Source organism: Bombus vancouverensis, chromosome 7, assembly GCF_051014615.1.
Source record: "Bombus vancouverensis nearcticus chromosome 7, iyBomVanc1_principal, whole genome shotgun sequence".
NCBI lineage: Eukaryota > Metazoa > Arthropoda > Insecta > Hymenoptera > Apidae > Bombus > Bombus vancouverensis.
In genome coordinates, this window is record NC_134917.1 from 18,417,350 (window position 1) to 18,444,893 (window position 27,544).

Consider the following 27,544-nt stretch of genomic DNA (forward strand, 5'->3'; position numbering starts at 1 on the left):
AACAAATTAACTGAAACTATAAAATTGTAATGATATAATAGCCAAATAATTGTAAAATATTGAGAATGCATTTATCAGTAATATTAATTACATAAAATACAAAATATGAAGAAAAGCAAAACCTGATATTTATATAAAATTTGTGTCTTTACGCGCGTATAAAGTAAGTACGTAATACTAATTTAACTTATATAAAAATTAAAGCATACAGTAGATTACATACATTTATAATATAACTATTATAATACAAACTATACAAAATACACGAAATAATCAATTGTACTTACGTAATTGTTGATATATATGAAAGACAATACTTATATCCTGTAAAAGTTAATCGCAAATTACGTCATACAATATACGATTGAATATAACCTTTAATTTCTTTAACAAGCATGCGCATTATAGTACAGCAATGACAGTCAGTATGATACGCATGTGCAGTTTACCAAGAAAGAACTCGAAGAAACGTAAACCTGATTTTAAATAAAGTTTTCATCAGTGATAGAACTTGAGATATTTAGTTGGTATACAGTTTTACGACCAAACAGTTAATAATCTACATTTTCAATATTCAAATTTTAAAAGGAAAAAACAGTTAGTATGTTTATAACGTTTATCTCAAAGTTTGGTATTTACCAATAACATTTGCAGCGCAGATTCGAATTCTTTTAATGTATTTTACTTTGACATATTTTTTTCATCATTCATGATATTTTACATTACATAAATATCCTCTTGCTTGTACTAATGCCTTAAATTTAAGTTTGACGTGAATAGATATATTATAATGATATTCCATTTAATTAATTTTTTTATAAATTAATTGATGTAATTAAATATGTGTTTACAATATACATAAAAAATATAATGCCTTTTATGAACTGAAATTTCTGATTACCATCTTTTATGTTTACAAACTACATAGAAGAAAATTATTTTATAAAATTCTTAATTTTTACAATTTTATTTTTTATTTATATTTAATATTTTACAATGTATTAGGACATTACAAAATAGGTTATAAACAAATAAACTTTATTAATCATAAAATTTCCATGGGTAAATAAAAATTAGAGTGATAATTAATAAAATCTAGAAGTTATGTATATATATGTCGGACGAGCACAAAGATTAAGGTTGTGGGCGTCAAATAAATTGTTACAGTTCTGACAATCACGGCGATTAGGCACTCGTGACACTAGTGACAATGTCCTCAGGTTCGATAACGAATCCGCGGTCAACGGGATGATAGATGAAATATACAGTTTTCTATTATCTTTGACATTTGTTAATTATTATCTAATTGTACTGCTTCTTTATTATTTTGATATTACTGATTGTTACTTTTGTAAAATAAAATTCATGATCATATTAACTTCTAATACATAGATCGAATATATGATCTTTATAATATTGTAATTCTCTTATACTTTCTTTTACATCAGGCAATGCTCTATGAACATGATTTTTTTTAAAAGTAGGTACATTTGTATTCCATCTCCTGAAATTAAAATAATTATGTACTATTATTTCATTAGATATATAAAATATAATGTAAAAACAAGTATTCCTAATACTTACTTAATTAATTCTTTAATAGTAGAAGTATCAATAATTCTATAATGTAAATAATTATTAACTAATGGCATATATTTATACAAAAACATGCGATCCATGTAAACTGAACTTCCTGCTAGTGGGCATGTTGCTTCTTCTTCAATATATGTTTTTAAATACTTTAGTACAATTTGTTCAGCATTTTCTACTGTAGTTTTACTTAAACGGGACTCATTGATTAATCCTGTCTAGAAATATAAAATATATACGTATAAAGGTTTGTATATCATTATTGAATCTAGCTACCTCTGTTACAAATTCATTTAGAATGTTTACTTTTTGATGAGTTGCCAGGCACCAGTCATTCATATTATTTAATATTTCATCTGGCTGATGTATAATAATGTTTAGATCCTTGCTTACAACTTTTAAATCTTTATTAGTGATTAAGCATGCTATTTCCAAGATTTGAGATGTATTTACATCAAGGCCACTCATCTGAAATATGTGTAACATAATATAGAAAAACGTACTCTATAGTGTAAAATTATTTAATGGTATTAACATACTTCCATATCTAACCAAATAATGTAATCATTCAAATTACTTTTTCCCATATTTGTATTCATGAGTAGCACAGGTGATTTAGCTGTTCAAAGAAATTTTTCATTAGTTTTAGAATATATGGAAAAAATTATACTTTTTTTGCAATAATAATAGCGAATTTGTTTCTATTTACATTGATTATTACATTATTTATTGTATTATATTTTTGAGGTATTTATCCCAAATTTAATAAATTGTTCATAGTAAAGTTTGTAACAAATAAACTATATTGAGGATGATACAAAGTATACAAAGTTCAAATTACCAGTATGGAAATAACGAGGAACAGTTATTCGAAGACAATTTTTTGACCATTTCAAACAATATGCAAAAATCATCTTCATTTATAATAAATTTTAATCTATTTCAATTTCATATATCGTATCATGCGTTTTAATAGACGAAATTTATAAAATGTATAAATTCCAAACTACGAGGAAGAGATCACAGAAAGCACACGCAAGTGTATAAAATTCAACTATATAGAGATATTAGTAATGGTAGATATAACAAAATTCACTATCGAAAGATAACTACAAATTAGTATAATAAAGTGAAATTCAGTTCCTATTTTGTTATTAATCGTATATAACAGAGTATTACTTATTATTTGCTTATTACTTTTTTCAATTTTTCTATTAGAAATATAAGAAAAAATGTTTATAAATTCATAATATAAAAAGATTTTGATATAAAATATTTGGACGTTTTGTAAAGAAATTATAAAAAATATAATCAAGTTATTAAAAGAACAAGTTAAAATTTACAGTATATGTAATTTCTTAAAGTATAGTCTACTAAATAATATATAAAATTTACAGTAAAAAATCCAAACTTTCTCAATTCTATGTTAGTAAAACCAGGATTATTAGGCTGATTTAAATTTATCTTCTTATTAGAAAATCTTATGTTAGTAAGACCTGATAAAATAGAATCAAATTGACCTATAGAAACCATTAAACAGAAAAGCAGAGAATACACAGCAGTGGTGGCGGCAATGACGGAATTGTGAAAAAACTATCTTTAAGATTTCATAAAAAAAAAAGACTCCTTTGGAGTTATTGGATGACCATAATTTTATTCAATAATTATTTGTTAAAGAAATCGTAGTTTTTGAGAAGAATACTATGGAAGCAGAACCTTTAGAACTTGAAGATGGTGAAGTTATAGATGATGAGGTGAAATATTGTAAAAGTTTATATTTGACAGGAGTCTAACCTATTATAACCATAAAGACATTGCGTTCTAATGTTAAAATTCATAGTTGAATTAAAATTATTTCAATTGAAATATATTATTTGAATAATATAAATTTTCTAGACTTTGCAATTGTGATACTATATTTCTTAAAAGCATTTTTTTAAATATTAAATGTAAAAGTTATTTTTATGACGATGAAGTATTTTTATAATATATTTTTATCTAGGCAAGCGATATCGAAACATATAATGTCCTAAAAAGACCTCATGCAGTTCCAAATAAAGAAGAAAATGTAAAAATGGGCTATAGCGACGAGTCTGATGATTCTGCAGATACTGAAAGTGATTCTGATTCAGATTCTGGACATATTAAAAGTAAAAGACCGAAATTAAAACTGAAACGATCTAGAAATATGACAAAAAATTGGTCAGACAAAAATGATAAATATAAAATATGGTGTCCTCAGTTACAAGAAGAATCTTTAACAGAAAATCTAGTATTATGTGGTGTAACTAAAAAACAAAATCAGGATCGTAGTGTTGAGAGTTATAACATTCCACACCATTATTCTTTTAATGGGACTTGGAATATGGAGCACCGCAATAATAATAGCTCAGAAGATGAAAAGGATGGGGAAAGAAGGCTAACAAATAAAAGGACAAATTCTGATAGAACTAATGTTAAATTGAGATTAGGAAAGAAACGTAATTCGATGGACATAGATAATCAGAAAGGAGCTGCTAGAAAAATAGCAGATTTAAGTACAACAGTTGAATCAACTGATTCAGATGTGGCTACTGACATAACATCAAAACTTAGCGAGAAAAAGGATCTTCTTATAAGTAAGAAATTTGTTATTACCTTAAATTAATGTATGTATATAGTTATTTAAACTTGTACACTTTGTAGGGAGGATTGTAGATATAATTGGTAAAGAAAAAGCCATTGATTTCTTTCAAAAAACTAAAAAGATTGAAGAAGGGGGTGGTATGTTAATAATGAATGGATCTAGAAGAAGAACTGCAGGAGGTGTATATTTGTGGTTAGTAAAAAATGATGAACACATCCCACGAGAAAAAATAAGTGAGATCTTTTATTATGATAAAAAAGAACATGCTGAACAAAGGAAAGCTGATGCCGTTGCAAGAAGACAGAAAGCACAAGAATTAATAAAGTGTTTAGAAAGTAAGTTATTTGTTATATGATAAGAAGAATTCTTTCTTAATAAAGCTATTTTTAATGTTTATTATAGATGGTTCAGAAAAAGATCTTCCTGCCTTGCTAACAAAAGCAGAACTTTCCACAAGAGAAATAGCAGAAGAAGCAAGATTAAGACGTGGAGAAGGTATGGATAGAATGCCAGTCGATTCTGATCGGACAATGACTAATCCGCCACCTAGTCCTGTAACAGATGATCCAGATCATTCAGAGCATCCACTTGTACAAAGGCATGTTCAAAGTTATGGAGATGATTTCCTTGATATTGGAATAGACATAGACAGTATGGAAGTACTTTAAAATATTATAATTTCTTTGTAACAAATGTATTGCGCAAATAATTTGTACAAAATTGAGAAAAGTTCTAATCTTTACAAAACATCTATATACATAGATTATGTGAATATAGTTCATGTAATTTGTACGTTTGCCTACAGTATACACAGATAAAATTTGTGGGCATGATCAAATAATCATGATCAGTCCAAATCTATTGCAACGACGTTCCACATTGTGATAAAATAATTTATCAAATGTACATATTATGGTAATATACTTTGTTATTTTCTCAAACTTTGAAAAACAAAAAATATTTGTATACTCTTTTTTTATGTTTCATTTAACACATTTCTATTTATTATTAAGATAGATGTAAAAAAATGTAAGAGACGTAACAAAAATGAAGTTTCATAAAAATTACAGTAACATAATATGTAAATATTTGTGTTACACCATTTTTATGAAATTTTCATTGTTGAAGATTGTTTTTTGTACATAAAAGTCACTATGGAAATAAATATTAGATTATTTGTACTTTGTATAATGTATTGAACAACTTATCTCATGTACAAAATTTTACTTTAAATATTATGTGCATAATAGTTTGTTTCTTTGCTTATCAATGTTCTACAATATATAAATTTGAGAGATTTAATTAAAATACCTTGATATTGGTTAAATTCTTTTCAATGTAGCAACATGATTATATATTTCAAATAAATAGCTATTTAATTATTTTATTATTAAGATAAATTCACTGTTATATTACAAAAATAAAGTAAAATAAGACTGAACTATATGAAAGTTTTATGTAGTTGGATGTTTAAAATTCTAATTTTGTATTAAATGCATTGGTTATATGGTCATATAACTTTAAATGTGTTAACTACTTTTTGCTTTATCAATTTTATAGATCAGTACCATAATTTAATATATTTGTTTCACATATCATTGCTCTAGTTTTTAACCGTTCTATCTCCAGTAGTTTAGTAAACTGAGAGAACTAAGTCCAAATTTTATAAGGATTAATATTGTGTATCATTAGGACTAAAAGAACTGAATATTTGTTGCCTTCTAAGTAGAATTTTCATAATACTATCGCAAATTCGTATTCTTTATACCAATGACACATATGTGGATTGATTAATTACATTTTTTTTAAAACAGGAGTTAGACGGATTACGTACTCTGACGATATATCTGTTACAAAATGGTACAGCATAGGGGGAACAAAGATTTATACATTTATATAAATAAATGAACTTATTTTTCAAAATTTTATTTTTTGAAGTGAATAAGAAATCGTAAACAATAATTAAATGTAACTACACACACTAAATTAATAATATTATTTGATATATATATTTATTCTTCCATACATATATATTTACATATACAATTAGTGCTATGACACAATATAAAGAAAAAACTTCTTGAATCTATGTAATGAAACTTAATGTAATGAATATTTTTTAAATTTTAGGTTATTGAAATATTTCATATATCAATAAATACGGTTAATACAAAAATTCGTAAGGTATATACTTTTGTAAATAAATTTTGTATATATATGTTGTGTCTATGTGTTGTATACATAAATATAAATATATAATTTATGAAATAGAACTGTTTTATGAACTACACATGTAAAAAACTTTAATAGTATTTCAAAAACACGATTTTCATAAATTAATTTCATTTATTTCTATATAAGATTTTATAAAATTAAGAGAAGTATAACATAATCTATATAATTTTATAACTTAGTAGCTTATGAGTACTATTCTTCTTGTAACTATGTTTTAACACTATATTCAAATACAAATATGCGAAGTATGTTTTCTTTGTAATAATAGTATTAGTGTAATACTCCATTGTTGTCTTTTCCTCCTGCAAAAATTTGAATACACTAAAAAATTTTTGACGAAATTAAAAAATTAAAGCTTTCAATGCTGCAAATAATCTTATAATTTTATACCATGTACTGCTATCCTCAGTTGAATATTTTAATTAATATATTTGGTTTACATTTCGTTGTTATGGCATAGTTTGTTATGCAAAGTGATTTTTGTCACTGATGGGAGCAAGTCTATAATCTATAATAAAAACAAGTTAACGATTTATGTCAAAATATGTAGGTATTCTAATAATCTTGTTGTTATTATATAATAACAATAAAAAATAAAACAATAAAAAGAGATAATATATGTATTTAAGGATATTACATTTTATGAAAATATTTTTTACTAGCATATACTTACCCAGTGAAAGTTTGGAATAAAGAGTAATAACGTTATATCCTTTTTAACTAAAGATAATTACATCATCTTCTTTAACAAAGAGAGCAGGATTTCGCATCTTTCTCTAACCTATAGAATGACATTAGATACATAATATACATATTCAAAATATATAAGCATCAGAATATATAAAAAAATAATATATACTGGTGTGAAAAATTAAAGGATCACAAAATTTTTGGCGAAAATTTGTCGATATTTATATCAATTTTATATTAATTGCTATAACTTCGTGGAAGAAAATTGTATAACTTAACTTAACTTAAGATATTTAACTGGCCTTATTTTGAAACTTGAAAATTCCTCATAACCCTGTGTCCATTCTTTTTCAGAGATGTTTTTATATCATATAACGGTTGAAAAAGTGAAGATGCTTCTTTTTCTCGCAAATTTTAGAAATTCAAACAATTGTACAGAATGTACGTTTTAAGATGACTTTGTAAAAGGAAGTCTACTTTTTACAACAATTTATCAAAAGTTGATGTATGATTATCATGATGTACTTTGAGCTATTCCAAATCCAGCGGAATACTTCCTATTTAAAGTGCAATAAGACGGCAACCAAAAATTCGCACATCAACTTTTGTTAGGTTGTTGTAAAGGGGATTTTCTTTTACAAGGTCATCTTAAAATAAATCCCGAAAAAAATTTTTCAAACTCCGTACAATCGTTTGAAGTTATAAAATTTTTGAAAAGAAGAAGTATCTTTACTTTCTCACCCATGATATACTTACAAACATCTCTACAAAAAATGAACACATGATTATGAGAGAGGAATCTTCGAGCTTTAAAATGAGCTCACAGTTACACATAACAGTTACAGTATAACAGTATAACAGCTTAAATATTGATAACTTTTCATTGAAAATTTTATGATCTTTTAATTTTGTACACTAGTGTAGACTCACTTGATCAATTGTACGATTTCCTAATGTTTTACTGACTAGGATAAGTGAATTCTCAGAATATTCTTTTTTTACAGCTTGTAATAGGATCATATCTTCCTGCCGTGTCCATGACTTTGTATTTACATTGGTACTTAAATCAACAGAATTTTTTATCTCATCAGATAAATCAACCTTGCTTATGCTATCATTTGACGTTCCTATTTTCGCATCCGATGTATTTTTTGCTACTGTTTCTTTAGAATTTTTATAATCAATGAATAAGCATCCTTTTTCACCTAATTTCATATGATCACTAACATTTGAGTCTATGTATTCTACTTTTATTTCTTGCTTGTCAATTTGTTTCTCTTTTTTATTTTTACATTGAGATATGCGTATTTTTTTTGCACTTTTATTTATATGATTTATTTCACTTCTGGGTCTTTTAAAATCTTTTTTCTGATCTGTAGATTTTGACGGCGATTTTATAGCTTTTTTAGACTTTATAATTAATTTTTCTCCTTCTTCGTTTTCTTTGGTAGGTGAATTTTTTGCTATAAAAGATTTCTGATGTTGTTCATCGGTATGAAATTCATTCTTTGAAGACTTTCTTCGTTGTGTAGATGAAATAGATGAAGCAAATTTATCAGTAGCTTTTAAAGATATACGCGCAATATTTTCCAACTTTTCTTCTTCAGCTCCAGGGAAAATAATTTTTGCAGGTCTTAAACCTTCAGATGTTTGAAGGTAAATTTTTCCATTGAGGAACTGTATTTTTTAAATGTAAATCATAAATTTTTGTATTAAAAATATGTTAAACAATTTCAAATAATACATATAAAATATTAACTTTTATTTTAAAGAAGCTATCCACAAGTAGTTAATATGTGTATGTTTATTAGTTGTAATTCATCTTTTCACTTCTATTCTGTATTTGAGACTATTTTAAAAACTATCAAAAAATAAATAAGAAAAAACATACCCTTGTGCCACAAGACACACAATGTTCAGAAATATTTTTAGAAGTGGATTCTTCATCGTTATGACAACTGCATTTGCAGTTTTCTCCACCATAAGGATCTTCTTGAAATGATAATACAGGCAATTCTATATTTTCATATAATTCAGGTGCATCTTCAGTATAAATTTTACTTTTATCATATGGTCCCACTGGACATGTTAAGTTTTCAAACATATGTGATGCAAACAAACTATAAGATAATAAATTAAATAAATATAATTAGATACCTATAAATTTTTTCTTATTAATATATATAATAATATTATTATTTATGTTACCTTTCTGGAGGTTTAGCAGTGGGTAATATTTGTAAAAATAAATCCATAACTAAAGGATGTCCCTTAAATATGGGACTCATAGTTGCATGAACATGTTCTAATGTTATCTGTGGATCGGATGAAAGCTGTGTAATAGCTTGCATCATTTTTGCTATTCGAGAAGGTTGTTTAGCAAAATATATTTGAGCTACTTTAACAAATTCGCTCATCTTTTGAAGCATTATATATTCCACTGATTTATCCATCATTGCAGCTTGATGTGGCCTCAAAAACAACAAAAAGTCTGTACAAAGCTCAGGATATTCTCGTAATTTTTCACATACATCTCGATATAAAGTAATAGTTATTGCATCTTTATCTATCGCAGATTTTTCCATAATTTGTTCATGGTGCAAAGATCTTGATGGACTCGAGAATGATAATTCGTTCTCCATTTGATTAATGCTATCTAATTTGTCATAATAATCTAAATATAATTTTATCACAGATCGTAATGTTGCTGGATTGTCAGATTCTAATGCCAAGTGCAATTTCTGAAGATATGATGCTGCAAACTCTATATAAAATAACATAAGTAAATTAAAATAACTCAAGTACTTTAAACTTATTAAGACACATACTTGAACCTCTTTCTTCTTCGTTTAATGGATTTTCAGATTCTAAAAGTCTTTTAATGTTTTCTAACTCTCTAGCTTCTTTAGCTTTCTTTCTACTAATAGAATCTTTCTTAATAGTTGTGCTAGCTAACATTAACTCTGCAATTTCATCTTCATTATCCTAAAATAAGATATAAAAATCTTAAAAACGTTAATTTTATTTCACTAAAATTAATAACAATTTTACTCACAAGTTTAGGCGAATCAGATATTTTCTCTATATTTTTATCTATATCATTCTTTTCTCTGGATTTTAAGGCATTGCAATTAGATGATAAACCTTTTGGTCCTAAAACTTGGGCCATTAATTTCATATTTTGAGCACTTCTTGTTTTTGCTAACCTAGGAGTAGTTTTTCGTAATTGAGGTAATTCTTGTACTATTTCAGAAGACTTTTTAGAAAACTTTGGATGTTTTGATGTAATTGAATTTGTAGGTACATCATTCCTAACTTCTTTTAATTCACTATCATCTGTTTTTTTCTCTTTTTCTTCTTGCATAGTTATAACTTTTAAAGAGCTGTTACGATGCAATGAAGAATCTGTATTTAATGCATGTGTATTATGTATTTTAATATTTACTTCATTGTCTGATACATTTTTAGAAATTTCACAATTAATGTTTCCACTTGTGCACAAATTATCTTTCAATGCATTTTTAGTTGTTGTCTTCTGCTTTGTATTTGCAGGTAATATTTTTGGTAATATATTAATAGGTGGGTTTTGTGTACACAAAATGTGAGCTTTGGAAACAGAAACATGGTTTCTATTTCCATTTGTAAGGCAATCTTTCTTCATAATATCGTTATACGAATTAACCATATGTTTTTGCTTTAAGACATTAATTTTCTGCTGTGTCTATAAGAATACATATGATATGATAAATATATAAAAAGGTTTGGGAAAAACTTTAGGGGTACGTAGTGTCTTACTGACAAAAACACTTTGTAACTGCAATCACTTAGTTGCCAACCCAATATATGCTCCTAAAGTCTTTCCCAAATTTTTGTACAGACTATATACACACAAGAGGCATTTGATATTATCTTGATTTACATCAATATTATTATCTGTAGCAAAAAATGTTGTAGATAAGTGTCGAATAGTCTTAAAGGTGGCACATTTTTGTGTTAACTTTTTGTTGCTGGAATCATTCACACTTAATCTGCAGTATTTTTTTCCAAAGATAATAATAGTAAGAGAGATCAAGATAATCAGGTACCTTATTTTGTGGAAAAGATAACTATATTAAATAATAAGAAAATATAATAATGTAGAATATCGACTACGTATATAAACATTTATAAATATTTTGTATGAAATACTTACATTATTACAATAAGTTTGCCAAATTACAGGTAATAGATTTATTGATTGATCTTTGGGTGCTTTGAGATCGCATTCTAATGTTATGTAATGTATTGTTCTAGGAGCACAACCCTTCTCAAAGTAATGCTGTGGAAACATTTTTCTAGTAAAGTTCTGTTATATTAAAAAAATATATTATATTATTTGTAGATATATTATATTTACTTTTATTGGATTTGCATTCTTTGTGTATCGGCGTTTTCCAATGTGATTTAATAATCCTTCAGGTTCCCTGCATGGCACTAAATACTGATTAATTAATTTCACTGCATCTAATAGTTGGAGTTTCTTACTTTTTAATTTCTTTGATTTAGTGGCAACAAAAGGGAGAAACTGCTCCAAACCCAATGCAATTAAACTAGAAGACAGATTTCCATAAAATATATATACTTTTTTGATACTACATACATATTATTTACATACCTCTCTTCAGATTTTAAATATGGAGGGCGTACAAATTTATTTAATTCACTTCTGAATGGTATTTCAGGCAAAAGTTGTGGATACATTAGGGCTTTACTGTCCATAAATAGCTTTTTTAATTCTGGATCAAATTTAGGAATACACTTATACCTATTTTTAAGATATATTCTTTTTATTGCATCCCCATCTGCCATAGCTTTTTTGAAATCTTCAGAAAATTTGTTATCCAAAAATTTATTTTCCCAATCAGATACTAATTTTAAAGCATCCGGTAAATTTGCTACATTGAATGCAGAATTAGGGCCATTACTTAAGTACCTAATAAAAGTAATATAAATTTAATATATACTTAATACACTATATATGTTTAATTTAAAAACTGCTTACTTAGTCGTAAACTTACTTTATACTATTTAGATTTTCTTTGCACGTTTTTGACTGAGAATGCAGATCTGGGTGCATATATGTCATAGCAAAATGTTGTACCATTAATTGTACATGTTGACGAAATTGAACTGCCAATAACTCGCGTTGATTTGGATTCATTAAATTAGGAAGTTCTGGTTCTTTATAAGTAGGTAATAAATCTGTTACAGAACAATTCTAAACCAAAATTAAAATTGCAGTAAAATTATATTCTTAATTAAAATATAGTTATCATATCATGGTCTTACCATAAAATTGTTTTCAACCGAAACATTTTTATTTTCTGGAGACCTTCTTGTTTTTGAAATCTCCTGATCTTCTTTCGGAAATATATCTATAAACTCAAATAATTCTGCAGTCAAATTATTTAATTCCTTGCGCGTAACATTTACAGCTTTATCAGCTCTTAATTCTTCTTTATCCACTGTAAACATATTCAAATTATTTTAATAGCCTGTATAATTTAAGAAATGTATAGTATATAATCATATTTTTTATCATACATACAAAGTTCTGTTTCTTCGTCTTCTAAAATATTATATTCTGGATCTGCTTCCGAATCATCTTCCACCATAGGTTCTTGAGTGAGTGGTTGAGTAAATTCTTTTAAGAAATTATCCCAATCTTCATCTTTTTCACAATCCAAATCATACATATCAATGGTTATATCTGGAGGTATAAATGCTTGTTCAATCTGTTCCAAAGGTGTTTCGCTTAAACAAACTTTGGATCGTGTTCTTTGACCAATACTTTCTTCTTCTGTTGGCACATAAGGAATTCTAAAAATATATAATATTAAAGTAATTAGAATTCTATTAATGTATTATATTAATATATTATTTAAAATTATCTTAAGTACGTTAATTTACCCAGGGATTTTAAAAATTCCTTCAGGATCATGTGATTCTTGTTCTGGATTGTATTCTTCATCAGAAGAATCTTCTGGTAATTCTTCTTCGATTAATGCTTGTACTTCTGATGAAGTTTTCTTCACTGGAGTAATTGGCCATGGTATATTAACTTGGGCTGCTGCTAGCTCTCTATATTAATTAAGATACAATTGAGACATATTTCCTAATTCTAGTATATAATTATAAAATATATTTTATCAAACTATACTTGGTCTTTGCTCTTGTCAATCTTGGCTCAAAAGCTATATCATCCTCTGTATTATAAAGACGATTTTTAATCATTGCCATTATGTATATTATTAACGTCTCGTTTCTGCATGGTGGATCTGGGATAGTTTGGTCTGGTACCGACAGAGGGCTTTAATTCTTATATGTACATAAATGTAATCTAAAATAACTTTAATTTACGTGAACTTATGTTTTTATTGCGCGATCTAAAATCTAAAAGTGGATCGTCTGAAGAAACGTTAGAAGAAAAAAAGATGAATTTTCTTCTTCAATAGTATTTTGTTTTAAAGATTCCTGCACACCGATATATATTCGATATATACCACTATATTTTCGACTTCTTTTTTCGCGTAGAATCACCCCCTTTCCGCTTGTACCACCAGTTACCAACCACCTTGTATATTCTTTTCATAATACAAATACAAACCACTATTCCATTAAAAATTAGACGAAGGCCAATTCACAATAATTATTCCACGATTATTAAAATCATTAAATCACTTAAATCGTCTTCTTAAAATTCGAAAAAATTAACTTCAATTTCGCGATCGGTATGCTCTTTTCGCATGTTCAATACATTTACAAATAACTTTTTTATTACAATTGTTACCCTGAAAATAGTGTATGTGTAAATAGAATATACATTATTATATAATAAATATGTATGTTCAAGAAGAAAATGTTGATTCTTTAGTTCATCAGGAAAAAAATATCTATCCTTACGCAACAATTTATCAATAAAAGATAAAATATGAAATAATTTCGTGTTCAAAATATACATGTACAATCTTGTATTTTAAAAGTATATTAAACAAACGAAGAAACATCATCAAAGTTCACCTTCGATCACTTTGCTTTGTCGTTTCATCAATAAAAGGTATGCATTGTTAATAAATAAATTTTATTATGAAATTACGATAATGATATTTGTCAAGCAAGAGATAAATTAAGCGGAATCAACTGTTTTTCCTCTTAGCATGCAAATTTTGAAGGTCGTATTCAGATTTAATAATTCGTTCGTATTACATATAAAATATTGTTACGATTCTTACAGCTTTGTTGCCAGAAGCGTTGAACAATCATTGTGAACGTTGTACACCTCGACAAGCTGCACTTGCACACAAATTGACAATATTTATGCAACGAAATTATCCCAATGAATGGGAATCGATTATACGCCGTTATGAATTGCTCAAGTATTTTACGTAGGATGAAAGGATATCATGGAAAACAATATTTGACGCTGCAACAAATTCTTGAGAGATTCTATAACTTTGAACGTAATTAACTTTATTATTAAAAAGTTTTAATATAACTCATAATATTTCATAATATCAAACATTTGTGTTTGTGAGAATTGTCATATATAAGAAGAAAAGAACAAGGTAAAATGTATTTACCATAAATTTCTATATTATGTACTTACCTACACCCAATGTTAGAAATTTCGTATTTTCGATATCAGTACTTATCGGATCATATACTATATATGATTTCGTACCCTCCCTGATTTGTCTTTAAATTTTCGTACCAACTGGCTACAATCAATCGTAATTTATTAATAAATATACAAAATTTAGAAATATCAGATATTTCGTTGTCGTGGCAGATATATAAGATATATCTCACTGAATGGTGCAAATAGCCATTGTCTCGTCTCTTTCTTAGATTTCTAACGATCTTTCAAAAGTCAATATATCTTTGCAAAAATTTATAAGAAATTATATTATCGTTACAGGTACACGTTCTTACAGAACAATTCAGAGGGCCGATATATTAAGTAAACTTTAAAATCTATAACGCATCATATTACGCATATATCGCTTCTTACAAACGATCAATAGACTTTTATAGCTTTTATACATGCCGATGATTATCTTGTTATACATATATGCCTATCTTAGATGTATCTAGATAACGACGGTGGAATAATTGTTCAAAATGAAATTTGATCAAAATGAAATGTGTATTCGCGTCAAACAAAGTCTAAGGGACAAGATAGAAAGTTTATACATATTATAATCGATGTATAGTCGGTTTACGATACAGTCGAATGATAAAGTGGGTTGAAGTTGTGATACGGTGTGCATTTTAATTAATCTGATGATTGTAATGTCGAAATGAATATATGTCTGTACACGATATGAACGGAATATTTTGTAAGTCATGGATCAACAGGTAATAGGAGATTCTACGAATAGGAAAAGTAAACGTCAGGTAACGAATACATAATAACACATGATATATTCAATGTATATTTAAAAGAATATATTACTTTTTAAACTTACATAATCTGTGTCTTGAAATAATATTTATTCTCGATCAAAAAGATTTATTTCCCAAAATACGTTGTAACTTTGTAAGAGATAAAATATAAAATTACACCAATTAATTAAATCGAACGATTTTATCACTGCAATAATTAGTATCTATTATTCGATTATGATTATCTAGATATCTATTCAATTATCTGAAGATCCTTTAATCGAGAAAGTTTATTCACTTTTTGATTTGTTTATTTATTGTACATATATCGAGATGGGTAAATTATAAGATTTCCAAACGTAAACCTTGTTATAGCATTAACATCGTATTTTTATTGATGATCGTCCTTGGCAAGGTACGCAACGTAAATACCCGATGGTCATCCTCTAAACACGGCGAAGAATAATCTCTTCATTATTCTTGATAGCACGTTGTTCTCGCTGTGTTAACTATTTCTATCACACTGCTCAACATGTATTCTCAAACGTCAAACATTCCTCACTCCTCGTATACGGAGAGCATTTTATATAATTTTAGACAAAATAATTATTAGAGAATTTTCTTTTAGAAGAAATTGATTGCATATTGATATTAACAAATTTATATAACAGATGGTTTTAACGCGATTAGGTTCAATTATCATGTATATTCACGACATTTCATAGAACAAGCAATAGTCCAATAATACGTACTTTAAAAATTTATTTAAATTTGTTTTCGTCCATTTATCTAATTTCTCGGTAGATTTAACACCGATATACGAAATTAATTAGCTAGTTTGAAAACTTTAAACAGGTGAAAAGTATATGACTGATATATATAAATGATAAAATATATTTATTTTATTTATCGGTATTATTTTTTATATCTTGATGCTTGTATTCAATCGCTACTGTACAACGTATGCGTACGTTCCATGGAGTATAAAATACTCAACTAACGCGTTTATCTACTCCCTCCAATGTCCTCTGTCTTCAGCTATATAATTCGACAACTTGCTTCAACTGTTACAAAGAGCGGTTTACTTTCCGCTGTATAGGGTAGCTTTCAAATAACATTTGTTTTTAAATTACCATCTATTACTTCGTTAAACGGAACGTAGTAATCTGTACATTTTTCTATCTTCATATCGCTTTCGTTGGTATAATCGTCATAGAGTTTTGCATTTTAAAATTGAAGCTGGAAGAACGTGCTTCAATTACAATATGAAGATTTATCTCTTATTATTTGCCTTGGTCGCAGTCGTTTGTGTAACAGCGGAAGATTATACCACAAAATATGACAATGTAGACGTGGACAGGATCCTGCAAAATGGTCGTATCCTCACCAATTACATTAAGTGCATGCTGGACGAAGGACCATGTACCAACGAAGGCAGAGAATTAAAAAGTAAGTACATACATTTGTTACTTCTATCTAGTGATATAGCCCCGTTATAGATCATTCGAGATTATACATTTAATTAATAATTTATTAATTTATTATACATGTAAAATACCTAATTAACAAGTGTAAAAACAGTAGAAAGCTATACTTATGTGTATAATAGTTTATACTAAAGTACGATTTATTTTAATATAAAAGTACTAAAATTAATTACATATTTGTGCTGCTCATATACTTTTCAAATAATATTGTTCATATTTTTATGTAAAGATATTATTTATATTCATATCTATATAAAATTCCACGGAGAAATTATTTCTGTATTAAAATGTCAATGAATTTTAGTTCAGTTTATAACAAATGAATTATTAATACATGGTACTAATTTATGTAGATATTACTGTATAAAAATGTGAGAAACGAAGGAAATGACATTTCATAAATATCCTTTCCTATCCGTTATTAATATTTTTATATTTTAAATGCAATTACGTTAATGATTTTACTTTAATAGCATTAATATCGTAAAGCATACGAAACGATAGAAAAACATTCATTTTCTAAAACGTGACTTCGAATATAATATACTCGTAATATACTGTAGGTATATATGTATATCTTTTTTTTTAGTGCTTTATTATTTTCTTTCTTTTTCGAACTTTTGCAACTGATCACTTCTAAAATAAAAAAGAAGATGTACATAGAAAACTACAGAATTTACAAATTTGTAAACAGACATAGATATTTTTATAACTAACGAAGCAGTTTTATTTAACTGCATGACCAAAAGTCACACCGGTTTCTTTCCGAGGTTTCTACGTGCATCTGCTGCAACGATTACGACAGAGTTCAATTCACTCTCCCTCTCTTTATTACATAAGTTGCTTTGAACTTTCTCGTTTTGATTACATCGAACTCTCTTAAGTAACGTCTAAGTTATTATTATACATATGTACAGTATGTTCGGTTTAAATGTATACACGCTATTATGTTTATAATAAAATATAATTGAAAATATCGAAAATGCGAAAAAATATTTTTTAAGAATTATTTGATTTCATCAAGGTAACTTAGTGGAAGGTTTGAATCTTCTTTAGATTGTTATTTACAGAGACATGAATATCAGCAAAGTTTTTTAAGATGCATTATATATTTTTATTATTGTCGTCTTTTTTATTAAACAATGTTAACGAGTATATTTAAACAATAATTTATCGGATATTTTTGCGAAGACATCGTGCAAACGTTAAATACGATTATTATTTAGTCGTAGAGGAAACGAAAAGAGAAAAATTAAGAGCGAGGGGGAATTAAAAAGCGTTGAAATCTGAGGAAGATTTCAGAATAAGATGGAGAGAAAAATTGTCGTGGAATATTTGAAGGAAAAGAAAATGAAAGAGAGGAAAATGTACCTAAAAAGAAATAGATTGAGACAAACAGAAGAGAATGGAACGATTAAAAGGGGGAAAGAAAAGACGTGAGAAGAATGTGAAGAAAAGAGAAGATGAAGGTTCAGCAACAAATGCGACATAGCAAATTAGCACAGTTGTACATACATATAATTAATCATAATTAGAATGTTAGAACTAGCAGAGTATCTGAATGAAGAGAGAAGAGACGGAAGTCAACGACTAGTGATAAGGGCGAAAATTTGGTGCAGAATTTTGGAAAAGTGAAATAAATATTGGGAAGAAAAGGACGGAATTGCGATTTGTCCGAGGACAAATTCCGGACTTTGAAACAGTTGATGAAGGATTGTAGGGAAACAGACAGAGATCAGGATAGAGAAAGCAGTGAGCGAAAAAAGGGATGGGAAAGTAGAGGAATAAGATAGGATTAAGATAGGATTAGATAAGTTGAAGGTAAAGCAAACGAGAAAATAGATGTAATTATAGCAAACAAAAGAAAAGAAAAAAAATATATATATATAAGAAAGCGATAGTATAAAGTATTGTTAGAGAAAGTAATTAGAAATATAGTTAGGTAATAGAAGATGAAAGAGTGAAAATGAGAGACTTGAGCGAATGGGAAGAGCGAAAGGTTAAGATAGAATTGTAAGTCAAGGATTTTGTAAACCAAGCCCATTTTTCAGTCGTGAGACTGAAAATAGAGAATATTGGTATATTAAGTTTAGTTAATATCTCTTGTACGTAACACTTGATTCGTAAGATGAAGAACGATTTCTTTCCAGGCGACATAAATATTTATGTTATTGTACAATTTTTACTAAATTCGTAACAGTATTTCACATAAATTGTACAAGATGCAATTAATTACACTGTTACCCCGATTACAAATGTACGAATAAGAAAAATCTAATTGTTAATTCTACATTGTTAGTCTTACAGATTACACGTTATGAAAAACAAAATGTTGTCCGAATTTCATATTTAAGTCGAATTTTTCATAATAATATCCGATAAGTTATTATTTAAACATTCTCGTTATACATACACATCATTGAAATCGTTTTGAGATGTGTAATAAAATGGCAATTACAATAATATGTATATGGTTCTAGTCTAAAAACTTTTAATTAATATTGACATCTCTGAAATAACAATTCAGAAAAAAATTCAGACATTCCATTAAGTTTCCTCCGCGAAATCAAACAATTTCAACATGAAATACCTATTTTTTCAATAACTAGAGAAATAATAATACATATACACATAAACTAGATATACTGTATACATATATTGAAATAACTTTTGTTCTAATAAGTCCTCTTTTTTCTTTTTTCTATTACAATCCATTTCCTTTAAGTTGAAATATTATAAATTAAGTTGAAATTATATTGAGTTGAGTATAAAAAAAAACAATTTTGAGTATTCCACTAAATTTGTGCTTTTTAGATAATGTTTATATTAGAAATAATATTAAATAGTACTATAGGAAGACAAAAAATTGTTAGAACTCATTTCATATTGTTCTTAAACAAACACAAGAGTAAAAATCCTTATCCTAACTTTTACCTATGTATATACAATTTGACAAAAATCATTATTATTTCTTGCTTGCTCTCTCTCTCTCTCCTTCCAATATGTAAATTTATATATATTATTCAGATTATTATGGTTTATTGTATAAAGGATCAATTTGCATATGAGAAATAATTATAAATAATTATATAATAAAAAGTTTTATACTATTTAATTGTCCTTAAAAAATTATAATATGTATTATTGTATTAAGACTTCATAAAATAATTGTATAGAGTTTTTATAATTGAATTGGAAAAATGTTAAATAATTTACTTGTTTATTGTTTCAGAAATTTTACCCGACGCTTTATCTACAGGTTGTAGTAAATGCAATGAAAAACAGAAACATACAGCGAACAAAGTAGTAAATTATCTGAGAACTAAAAGACCGAAGGATTGGGAACGACTTTCCGCAAAATATGATTCAAGTGGCGAATATAAGAAGCGTTACGAAAATGTATTACAACCAACCAAAAACAGTTGAATTTATATCTATAGATCTAAACAATAAATTTATGAGGAGATTTGTACAATAAAACTATAATAACAAAAGTAATAAAATAGCTTAATGTATACATACATAGATTGTTGATAATAATTTTGTTACTTTATGTTAGTGAGCTATGATGTTTATTAAATACTTTGTCTCACATGCTGAATTCATGTCTGATCGAATATTTTTGTCGTACTATAAATATAATTAAATATTTAAAGTAAAAAATGTGTGTTCATTTTCTTTTCACGAATACATGTTTTTTTAAATATTTTTTGAGTATTTATTAATATAGTTTATTTATTTCAAAGTCTATCTGTGAATGAATTCATACATTGAGAATGAAGGATATAAATCGAAATGAAATATTTTTAAATCAATAATGTCGAGATTTGTATCGCATTCAAAAAATAAGTACATTCTTCATTCAACTCGCCTCTTCTTGACAAGTGAACCAAGCTGAAAAAAATATTAATTTCAATTTTAAGATGTCTTTTCAAAACATGATGAAACACATAAAGGTCTTACAAGATCTGAAATTGCAGGTAAATTATTTGTTTGATCTGTAACATTCGTCTCTGGTTCTCTAGCCTCTTTTGGTGGAGCAGTTTTTTTCATATTTCTATGTTGTGGAAAAGTGGGCATAAGTTTGGGATCACATGCTAAAAAAAGATTAAATTAAATGGTAATTAACAATTTTAAAATATTATGATAATTAAGAATCTCTAAGTATTACGATAATAATATACAGGATGGTTCACCAGATATTGCTACTTCGATTTACGTGACTGTTGTTATTCGCTGGAAGAAATGTATAGACAGTAGTTCTGGTGGATCACCCTATACATATCGTTTTCTGTGACTTACGCAAAGGAGCTTCTTTGAAGTAGCTACTTTGTAAACATTCTTCTGCAGTGGCTCTCTTTTTTGGATCATACATGAATAAGAAATTTAATAATCTCAAACCAGCAGCACTTAACCATGGAAACCTTTGTTTCAAATTATTATATGGTTGCTGTTTTAATGTAAAGTTCTGTAGCGCTGGAAGTGTATTAAACTCAGGCCAAATTGCTTCACTTGGTGTACCTAGCAAGTCAACAATTAATTCTAATTGTGCAATTTCTGATCGTCCAGGCAATAAAGGCCGATGCCCAAGTAGTTCCCCTAATAAAAGCATGTATACGCATAAGCGAAATTTAAATTATTATATTAAATCTTTAATGTTATACATAAATTAGAAAAAAATATGAAAATACTATACCTAAAATACAACCTGCAGCCCACATATCGACAGAAGTTGTTTGAGTTTTAGCTTGTAATAACAACTCTGGTGCTCTATACCATAATGTTACTACCCTAGGGGTCATTGGCTTTAAAGGTAAACCAAACCACCTAGCTAATCCAAAATCAGCAATTTTTACACATCCTTTGTCTGTCATAAGGAGATTTGAAACTTTCAAATCTCTATGTACAATAAAATTATGATGTAGATAACGCAAACCCTTTAATACTTGTAAAACAATACATTTGACTTGACTTTCTGAAAATGGAGCTTGCATATTGTCCAGTAGACTTGCAAGGTCTTGTTCGCAATATTCCATAGCAAGAAATATGCTTTCTAAACTTCTCCCTACTACCACTTCTCTTAAATGTACAATATTTTCATGACGACAGGATAAAAGAACAGATATTTCTCTTAAACCACTGACTGGAAGGCCATCTTTTTCATGTTCCATTCGTACCTTTTTCAAGGCTACAACTTTATCGTTTTTTGTATCCCTTGCTCTATAAACAATTCCATAGGTGCCTTCACCTATACGATTTAATTTTTCAAATTCGGACACAAATCTGCATTTACCTAACTATAAAAAAAGCAATAGAACATCATTTATTACATTGTAATGAATATAACTAAAGCTATAACGAAGATGGATAAACTAAGTAGTTACAATATCTTGTTCTGGTATCTCCATTGGCTTGCCAGTCAAGAATGATGTTAATACTCCTCTTCTAGTTATTGGTGCTGATGGATCAGGACCAGATTCAGACGCAGTCTTTTTATCAGTATCATTATTTTCAACTGATTTTTTCTCCAATGTTTCGTCTAAAAAATTATTAAAATTTCACATCTAATATTTATTTTCTAGTATCTATTAGTATTTCATGCCTATTAATATCATTTAAGGAACAGCTTAAGACATTGGAATACTTTGTACATTGTACTTTATAATATAGTAATAACAATTATATAGGAAACACTTTTTAGAGTTGACAATTTCATTAATAAATTATACTTGAACTGGATCAAATTTAAGTTCCATTATTTGTTTATTTTTGCCAATTTTTTATCTGAATTTAAAATTTAAGCAACATTATGCCAACCTCAACGACAAAAATCATTAAAAAATACAATTAGTTTAATGTACAAATATCATATAATTTCAAATAATATGTAATAACAAAAAGATCGAATTACTTAACCTAGCATAATAATGTTTATATGTTGATTGTAATCAAATAAAATTGTACCTTTTGTCATTATGCAATATTCTCAAAAAGATATTTTCTCAACTATACTTGTTTTCCTCTTTAACATTCGTGTTTCAAAAAGCGTAGATGTAAAAACTCTCAAATACTAACAATTAATTGACCGGGTAATTTTCAATAATTCATTTGCACCATTGGAAATATAAAAGATAGATTCGACAGTCCATAGATATTAGGACATTAAAGAACTACCATTATACGCTACCTTGTGTTACATCTTACAAAACAGGATACCTTAAAAGTTAATGTTTATATTATTAGAAGTATGTAAATAGAAATAAAGATAATTAGATATATATATATATATAATTATTCCATTAAAATGTTTATAATAATATTGAATTTTTGATTATCTTATGATAAATTTGCAGATTTTGTAATCCTTTTGAAAGAATATTGCGCTTTAATAATAAAAAAAGTCATAAATATTGTTAGTACGTTTTCTCTTTTATAACTTGGATTCTATGCACTTTATCCTTGCACATGATACCGTATCGAGTGTGACTGCAAAATATTTCCATTATCAATAATCCGAGAATGGAACGAAACCACCAGGAAAATTCTTGATTGATAAAGCGGAACCTAATCTAGTATTGGATCACAGAGAGAAATTTTTCAAACTTAAGAAGAAAAGCTTGAGCAAAGAGCTTAACAAAAAATGTTTCAACTTACTAATTTTTCGTATCATGAATAATTACAGTACCGAGCAAATTATCTTCTAATAAAAGTAATCTTTACAATTCAAGTAGTTGCTTTCAATTTTTCGCGCACTTCGTCAAACAGTTAGGATGGTCATGGCGGTGTTCCATGAGCATTTGTGATAACCGTTAAAATATGTAACACATATATCATGTGTGTAATTTATGTTATTATTTAAATAGTTTTAAACATATTAAATTTGTATTTTGCTTATGGTATTCATATTTTACGTATTGCATTGCCTTCAGACCATAATGCTTTCACAATGTAATATTGCATATTGCATTTCAACGTTTGTCTATCTTCAGTATCTATAAGTCTATGATATTTATGTTGTGATCAATAGATACCATTGGTAAAAAATAGATAGTACAAAATTAAATGTAAAATATAATATTTTTATAAATGGGATGTGACTTTATTTTTATGTTATAATGATTTCTCTGAGATTTATTTAAATTTATAGAAATTGTTTACCCATAGAGAAAAAAGTTAAATACGCAATTTAAACGCAAAATCGTAGTATACATACTGCAAGCGTGTAAATACAATTAAAGATTAAAAATTAACCTTAAATTTAAATTAGAAGTTAACCTTACTTTTACTGTTTAATAATTATGAAGTTTCTGTAAAATTGATTCTACTTTTTGTTTCTTAATTAATGTGAATGCATGAGTATCGAGAGAAGTATTATGCTATCAACGTATCTCGATGTTGACGGGGCATTGTATTTATCAATAAGGAAAACCTTTTAAAAAAGAAAAATAATTAGGGAAGAAGGAATTGCAATTTTGTATTTAAAAGATCAAAACCTAAAAAATGAGTTCTCACCATGAATTAAATGTATCAATAGAACATCCAATTTCTGGTGACATAAATCATATTAACACACTTTCTGAGGATATTGGTGCTCTCTATCTCTCAAATGATTATTCAGATGTAACTTTAATTGTTGGTGGACAAAGATTTAATAGCCACAAAATCATTTTAGCTGCACGTAGCCAATATTTCAGAGCTCTTTTGTTTGGAGGTTTAAAAGAATCTACACAACAAGAAATTGAGTTAAAAGATGCTAATTTGACTGGTTTTAAAAGCCTACTTGAGTACATATATACAGGACGAATGTCTTTTACAGACCGACGTGAAGAGGTATTAATTGTCACTTATTTTCATTATCATTTTTAATCGACAAATTATTATTGTTTTCAGGTTGTGTTGGATATTCTTGGATTAGCACATCTTTATGGATTTTCAGAATTGGAAGCTTCCATATCATATTATCTTAGAGAAATATTAAATATGAAAAATGTCTGCCTCATATTCGGTGCAGCACTTCTTTATCGACTAGAATTTCTTACCAAGGTATTGATATCATATCTAAAAATACATTTGAAAATATCCACTGAAAATAATCTATTCTAGGTTTGTCATGAATACATGGATGGATATGCATATGAAGTAATTCAACATGAAAGCTTTTTGCAATTAAGTGCTGATGCTTTGAATGAACTTATCTCAAGAGATTCCTTTTATGCGCCAGAGATTGATATCTTTTTAGCTGTACGAGCATGGGTAAATGCAAATCCTGATGCAGATGGCAAAACTGTTTTAGGTAAATATAAAAGCATTAAAAATAAAAAATCTGTTTTAAATATATTTTCAAAATAATTTCTATATAATACATTATTCAATTAATTAGACAAATTTTGTAGATAAGGTACGATTATGCTTAGTTTCAATCACAGATCTTTTAAATGTTGTTCGTCCAACTGGATTAATTTCTCCGGAAGCAATCTTAGATGCAATAGCTGTAAGAACGCAAACACCTGAATCAGATCTTAATTATCGTGGTCGACTACTTATTGATGTAAATGTTGCTCATCCTCTACATGGTGCTCAAGTCCTACAGGGTGAAATGCGTAGCTATCTTTTAGATGGCGATACAAATAATTATGATATGGAACGAGGGTAAATTGATAAATTCATTTTCCAAATTATTCATTTAAATAATACTGTTCTTTTATCAGGTATACCAGACATACTATTACTGAATCACGAGAACACTGTATTTTAGTCAAGTTAGGAACTCAATGCATCATCAACCATGTAAAAATGTTGCTCTGGGATAAAGATATGCGTTCATATTCTTACTATTTAGAAGTGAGAAAAATAGATTAAGTACTAATTTTCATGTTTAATTCTTCATAGTATAATTATTTCTTACTGTTTTGTAGGTATCCATGGATCAAAAATATTGGGTTCGAGTTATTGATTATACAGAATACTGTTGTCGTAGTTGGCAACACTTATACTTTGAACCAAGAATAGTTCTTTATATTCGTATTGTTGGGACAAATAATACCGTAAACAAAGTAAAATCATTATTAAAATTACATGGAATGTTTTTCTATTGTATAATTATAACTTTTGATTTTAAAGGTTTTTCATCTTGTAAGTTTTGAAGCATATTATAAAAATCATACAGAAAAGTTCTGTAATGGTTTTGTTATTCCAACACGAAATATTGCTACTATGGATCTAGGTGCAACTGTTGTAGAAGGTGTTTGTAGGTATGTAAGTTGTTGTGTAGAAATGTATTTCATTCCTTTGTAATAAATTGTTTAAATATAGATCTCGGAATGCTCTCTTAAATGGTGATACATCAAATTATGATTGGGATAGTGGTTACACATGTCATCAAATTGGATCTGGTTCTATTTTAGTACAACTTGGACAACCGTACACTATAGGTTCTATGCGGTATATATTATTACATTACCTATAACAAATAAGAAAATATGAAATTTTCTAATCAATATTTATTTACATATAGATTATTGCTTTGGGATTGCGATGATCGTTCGTATTCTTATTATATAGAGGTATCCGGTAATTTTCGGAATTGGACTCTAGTTGGTAATAAAGCCAGAGAACCTTGTCGTTCGTGGCAAACAATAAACTTTAAACCTCCTCGTCCTATCGTTTTTATACGTATCGTTGGAACATACAATACAGCAAATGAGGTAATGATTGCATGTTCATTTGGAGTAGTGACGTTAGAGAGCAACGAAACTATTTATAATTAAACACATTTTATACATATCCAAAAGTTATCCAAAACATTTTGCTTTTTAGGTTTTTCACTGTGTTCATTTTGAATGCCCTGCTCAAACAAATGATAAAGTTGTAGGTAAATCATTGATGCACGAAGAAAAGCAATTAAAAACTCACGATTCTACGATTTGGTCAGTGCCACTAACCCCAGAAACAGCTACAGAAGCAGTTAATATTGATCAAGAAGAAATAAATCCTACAGATAGCAATATTTCTTAAGACATTAACCATTTGGGAACAAGTCATTATGCAAAATTTCATTGATAGTTAAAGAATTAAGAACTAAGTATTGTACTTTCGTTTTTTGATTTGAACTTCCTATATATTAATGGTTTAAGTGCTTGTATAGTATAGAGATATAAGTATCACATAATGATATATAATTGTAAAAATAATTCTAAAATAAATTTTTTAATTAAAGTAAATTTTTAATTTAGTCAAATGAGCCTTAGTTCATTCCTATATGACTAAAGAAAAGAAGAAAACTGGAAATCGTTTGGTAATGCTTGTTAAAATTTATTTAAAGTATTTAGTAATGTAATAAAAGTTTATTGATTAGAAATAGATCGAAAATAACCTAAACGGTATTTTAATAGTTACTAATTTACAATAATATAATGATACATATACATATATATTTTCATAAAATTAATAGATAAAAGCAGAAAATTGATGGATATATACAAATATTAGAACT

At 27.5% G+C, this 27,544-nt stretch overlaps 6 protein-coding genes across 11 annotated transcripts; 3 read left to right on the forward strand and 3 right to left on the reverse strand.

Moving 5' to 3' along the window:
• Nucleotides 1-12: 12 nt before the first annotated feature.
• On the forward strand, nt 13-5,811 carry Phax (phosphorylated adaptor for RNA export). Of its 4 annotated transcripts, XM_076620273.1 has the most exons (5): nt 453-597; nt 3,268-3,344; nt 3,593-4,208; nt 4,276-4,551; nt 4,619-5,811. In XM_076620273.1, the coding sequence occupies exons 2-5, from the start codon at nt 3,294-3,296 to the stop codon at nt 4,882-4,884; spliced, it is 1,209 nt and encodes a 402-aa protein (XP_076476388.1). In that variant the 5' UTR covers nt 453-597; nt 3,268-3,293; the 3' UTR covers nt 4,885-5,811. The 4 variants fall into 4 exon arrangements, with proteins under 4 accessions (XP_076476390.1, XP_076476388.1, XP_076476389.1 ...); XM_076620275.1 differs by lacking the exons at nt 453-597; nt 3,268-3,344 and adding an exon at nt 13-163; XM_076620274.1 differs by lacking the exon at nt 3,268-3,344 and having other exon boundaries at nt 455-597.
• LOC117154567 (oligoribonuclease) lies at nt 1,022-3,144 on the reverse strand. Of its 2 annotated transcripts, none has more exons than XM_033329665.2 (5): nt 3,111-3,144; nt 2,130-2,209; nt 1,897-2,058; nt 1,585-1,808; nt 1,022-1,504 (listed from the first exon to the last, which is right to left on the reverse strand). In XM_033329665.2, exons 1-5 carry the CDS (start codon nt 3,121-3,123, stop codon nt 1,375-1,377), a joined length of 609 nt encoding a protein of 202 aa, XP_033185556.1. In that variant the 5' UTR covers nt 3,124-3,144; the 3' UTR covers nt 1,022-1,374. The 2 variants fall into 2 exon arrangements, with proteins under 2 accessions (XP_033185556.1, XP_076476391.1); XM_076620276.1 differs by lacking the exon at nt 3,111-3,144 and adding an exon at nt 2,432-2,642.
• Nucleotides 5,812-6,542: 731 nt separating the features above from the next.
• mute (gon-4 like protein muscle wasted) lies at nt 6,543-13,628 on the reverse strand. 2 transcript variants are annotated; one of them, XM_033329864.2, is made up of 16 exons: nt 13,341-13,628; nt 13,091-13,261; nt 12,729-13,000; nt 12,470-12,645; nt 12,199-12,398; nt 11,796-12,113; nt 11,538-11,730; nt 11,334-11,459; nt 10,197-10,862; nt 9,970-10,126; nt 9,350-9,905; nt 9,033-9,261; nt 8,072-8,818; nt 7,125-7,232; nt 6,842-6,959; nt 6,543-6,753 (listed from the first exon to the last, which is right to left on the reverse strand). In XM_033329864.2, exons 1-14 carry the CDS (start codon nt 13,418-13,420, stop codon nt 7,182-7,184), a joined length of 3,942 nt encoding a protein of 1,313 aa, XP_033185755.1. In that variant the 5' UTR covers nt 13,421-13,628; the 3' UTR covers nt 6,543-6,753; nt 6,842-6,959; nt 7,125-7,181. The 2 variants fall into 2 exon arrangements, with proteins under 2 accessions (XP_033185755.1, XP_076476387.1); XM_076620272.1 differs by lacking the exons at nt 13,091-13,261; nt 13,341-13,628 and having other exon boundaries at nt 6,543-6,772; nt 12,729-13,017.
• A 2,997-nt stretch (nt 13,629-16,625) lies between these two features.
• On the forward strand, nt 16,626-20,573 carry CSP6 (chemosensory protein 6). The gene is made up of 2 exons (XM_033329897.2): nt 16,626-17,014; nt 20,285-20,573. The coding sequence occupies exons 1-2, from the start codon at nt 16,831-16,833 to the stop codon at nt 20,476-20,478; spliced, it is 378 nt and encodes a 125-aa protein (XP_033185788.1). The 5' UTR covers nt 16,626-16,830; the 3' UTR covers nt 20,479-20,573.
• Cdc10 (cyclin-dependent kinase 10) lies at nt 20,138-23,191 on the reverse strand. Its single transcript, XM_033329879.2, has 6 exons — nt 23,017-23,191; nt 22,437-22,591; nt 21,749-22,349; nt 21,355-21,651; nt 21,016-21,149; nt 20,138-20,946 (listed from the first exon to the last, which is right to left on the reverse strand). The coding sequence occupies exons 1-6, from the start codon at nt 23,024-23,026 to the stop codon at nt 20,911-20,913; spliced, it is 1,233 nt and encodes a 410-aa protein (XP_033185770.1). The 5' UTR covers nt 23,027-23,191; the 3' UTR covers nt 20,138-20,910.
• Nucleotides 23,192-24,092: 901 nt separating this feature from the next.
• On the forward strand, nt 24,093-27,272 carry BTBD9 (BTB (POZ) domain containing 9). Its single transcript, XM_033328938.2, has 10 exons — nt 24,093-24,882; nt 24,943-25,095; nt 25,156-25,345; nt 25,446-25,701; nt 25,761-25,893; nt 25,968-26,105; nt 26,173-26,303; nt 26,365-26,493; nt 26,567-26,756; nt 26,869-27,272. Exons 1-10 carry the CDS (start codon nt 24,553-24,555, stop codon nt 27,064-27,066), a joined length of 1,848 nt encoding a protein of 615 aa, XP_033184829.1. The 5' UTR covers nt 24,093-24,552; the 3' UTR covers nt 27,067-27,272.
• The last annotated feature ends 272 nt before the right edge of the window (nt 27,273-27,544 follow it).

Bases quoted from the DNA above. Each gene is read 5' to 3' on its own strand.
- LOC117154567 (XM_076620276.1), bottom strand. From the start codon at position 2,510: ATGAAGATGATTTTTGCATATTGTTTGAAATGGTCAAAAAATTGTCTT. The intron at 2,210-2,431 runs GTAATTTGAACT...TTCTTTGAACAG, and splicing joins TCCTCGTTATTTCCATACTG to CTAAATCACCTGTGCTACTC. The intron at 1,809-1,896 runs GTAAACATTCTA...TTATATTTCTAG, and splicing joins GCCTGGCAACTCATCAAAAA to ACAGGATTAATCAATGAGTC.
- Phax (XM_076620273.1), top strand. From the start codon at position 3,294: ATGGAAGCAGAACCTTTAGAACTTGAAGATGGTGAAGTTATAGATGAT. The intron at 4,209-4,275 runs GTAAGAAATTTG...TACACTTTGTAG, and splicing joins GAAAAAGGATCTTCTTATAA to GGAGGATTGTAGATATAATT. The intron at 4,552-4,618 runs GTAAGTTATTTG...TGTTTATTATAG, and splicing joins ATTAATAAAGTGTTTAGAAA to ATGGTTCAGAAAAAGATCTT.
- mute (XM_033329864.2), bottom strand. From the start codon at position 13,420: ATGGCAATGATTAAAAATCGTCTTTATAATACAGAGGATGATATAGCT. The intron at 9,906-9,969 runs GTATGTGTCTTA...TATTTTATATAG, and splicing joins CGAAGAAGAAAGAGGTTCAA to AGTTTGCAGCATCATATCTT. The intron at 9,262-9,349 runs GTAACATAAATA...ATTATCTTATAG, and splicing joins ACTGCTAAACCTCCAGAAAG to TTTGTTTGCATCACATATGT.
- CSP6 (XM_033329897.2), top strand. From the start codon at position 16,831: ATGAAGATTTATCTCTTATTATTTGCCTTGGTCGCAGTCGTTTGTGTA. The intron at 17,015-20,284 runs GTAAGTACATAC...TTATTGTTTCAG, and splicing joins CGAAGGCAGAGAATTAAAAA to AAATTTTACCCGACGCTTTA.
- Cdc10 (XM_033329879.2), bottom strand. The intron at 22,350-22,436 runs GTAACTACTTAG...CTTTTTTTATAG, and splicing joins AGATACCAGAACAAGATATT to TTAGGTAAATGCAGATTTGT. The intron at 21,150-21,354 runs GTAAGTCACAGA...ATCTTTTTTTAG, and splicing joins CTTCAAAGAAGCTCCTTTGC to CATGTGATCCCAAACTTATG.
- BTBD9 (XM_033328938.2), top strand. From the start codon at position 24,553: ATGAGTTCTCACCATGAATTAAATGTATCAATAGAACATCCAATTTCT. The intron at 25,894-25,967 runs GTGAGAAAAATA...ACTGTTTTGTAG, and splicing joins CATATTCTTACTATTTAGAA to GTATCCATGGATCAAAAATA. The intron at 26,106-26,172 runs GTAAAATCATTA...TTGATTTTAAAG, and splicing joins CAAATAATACCGTAAACAAA to GTTTTTCATCTTGTAAGTTT.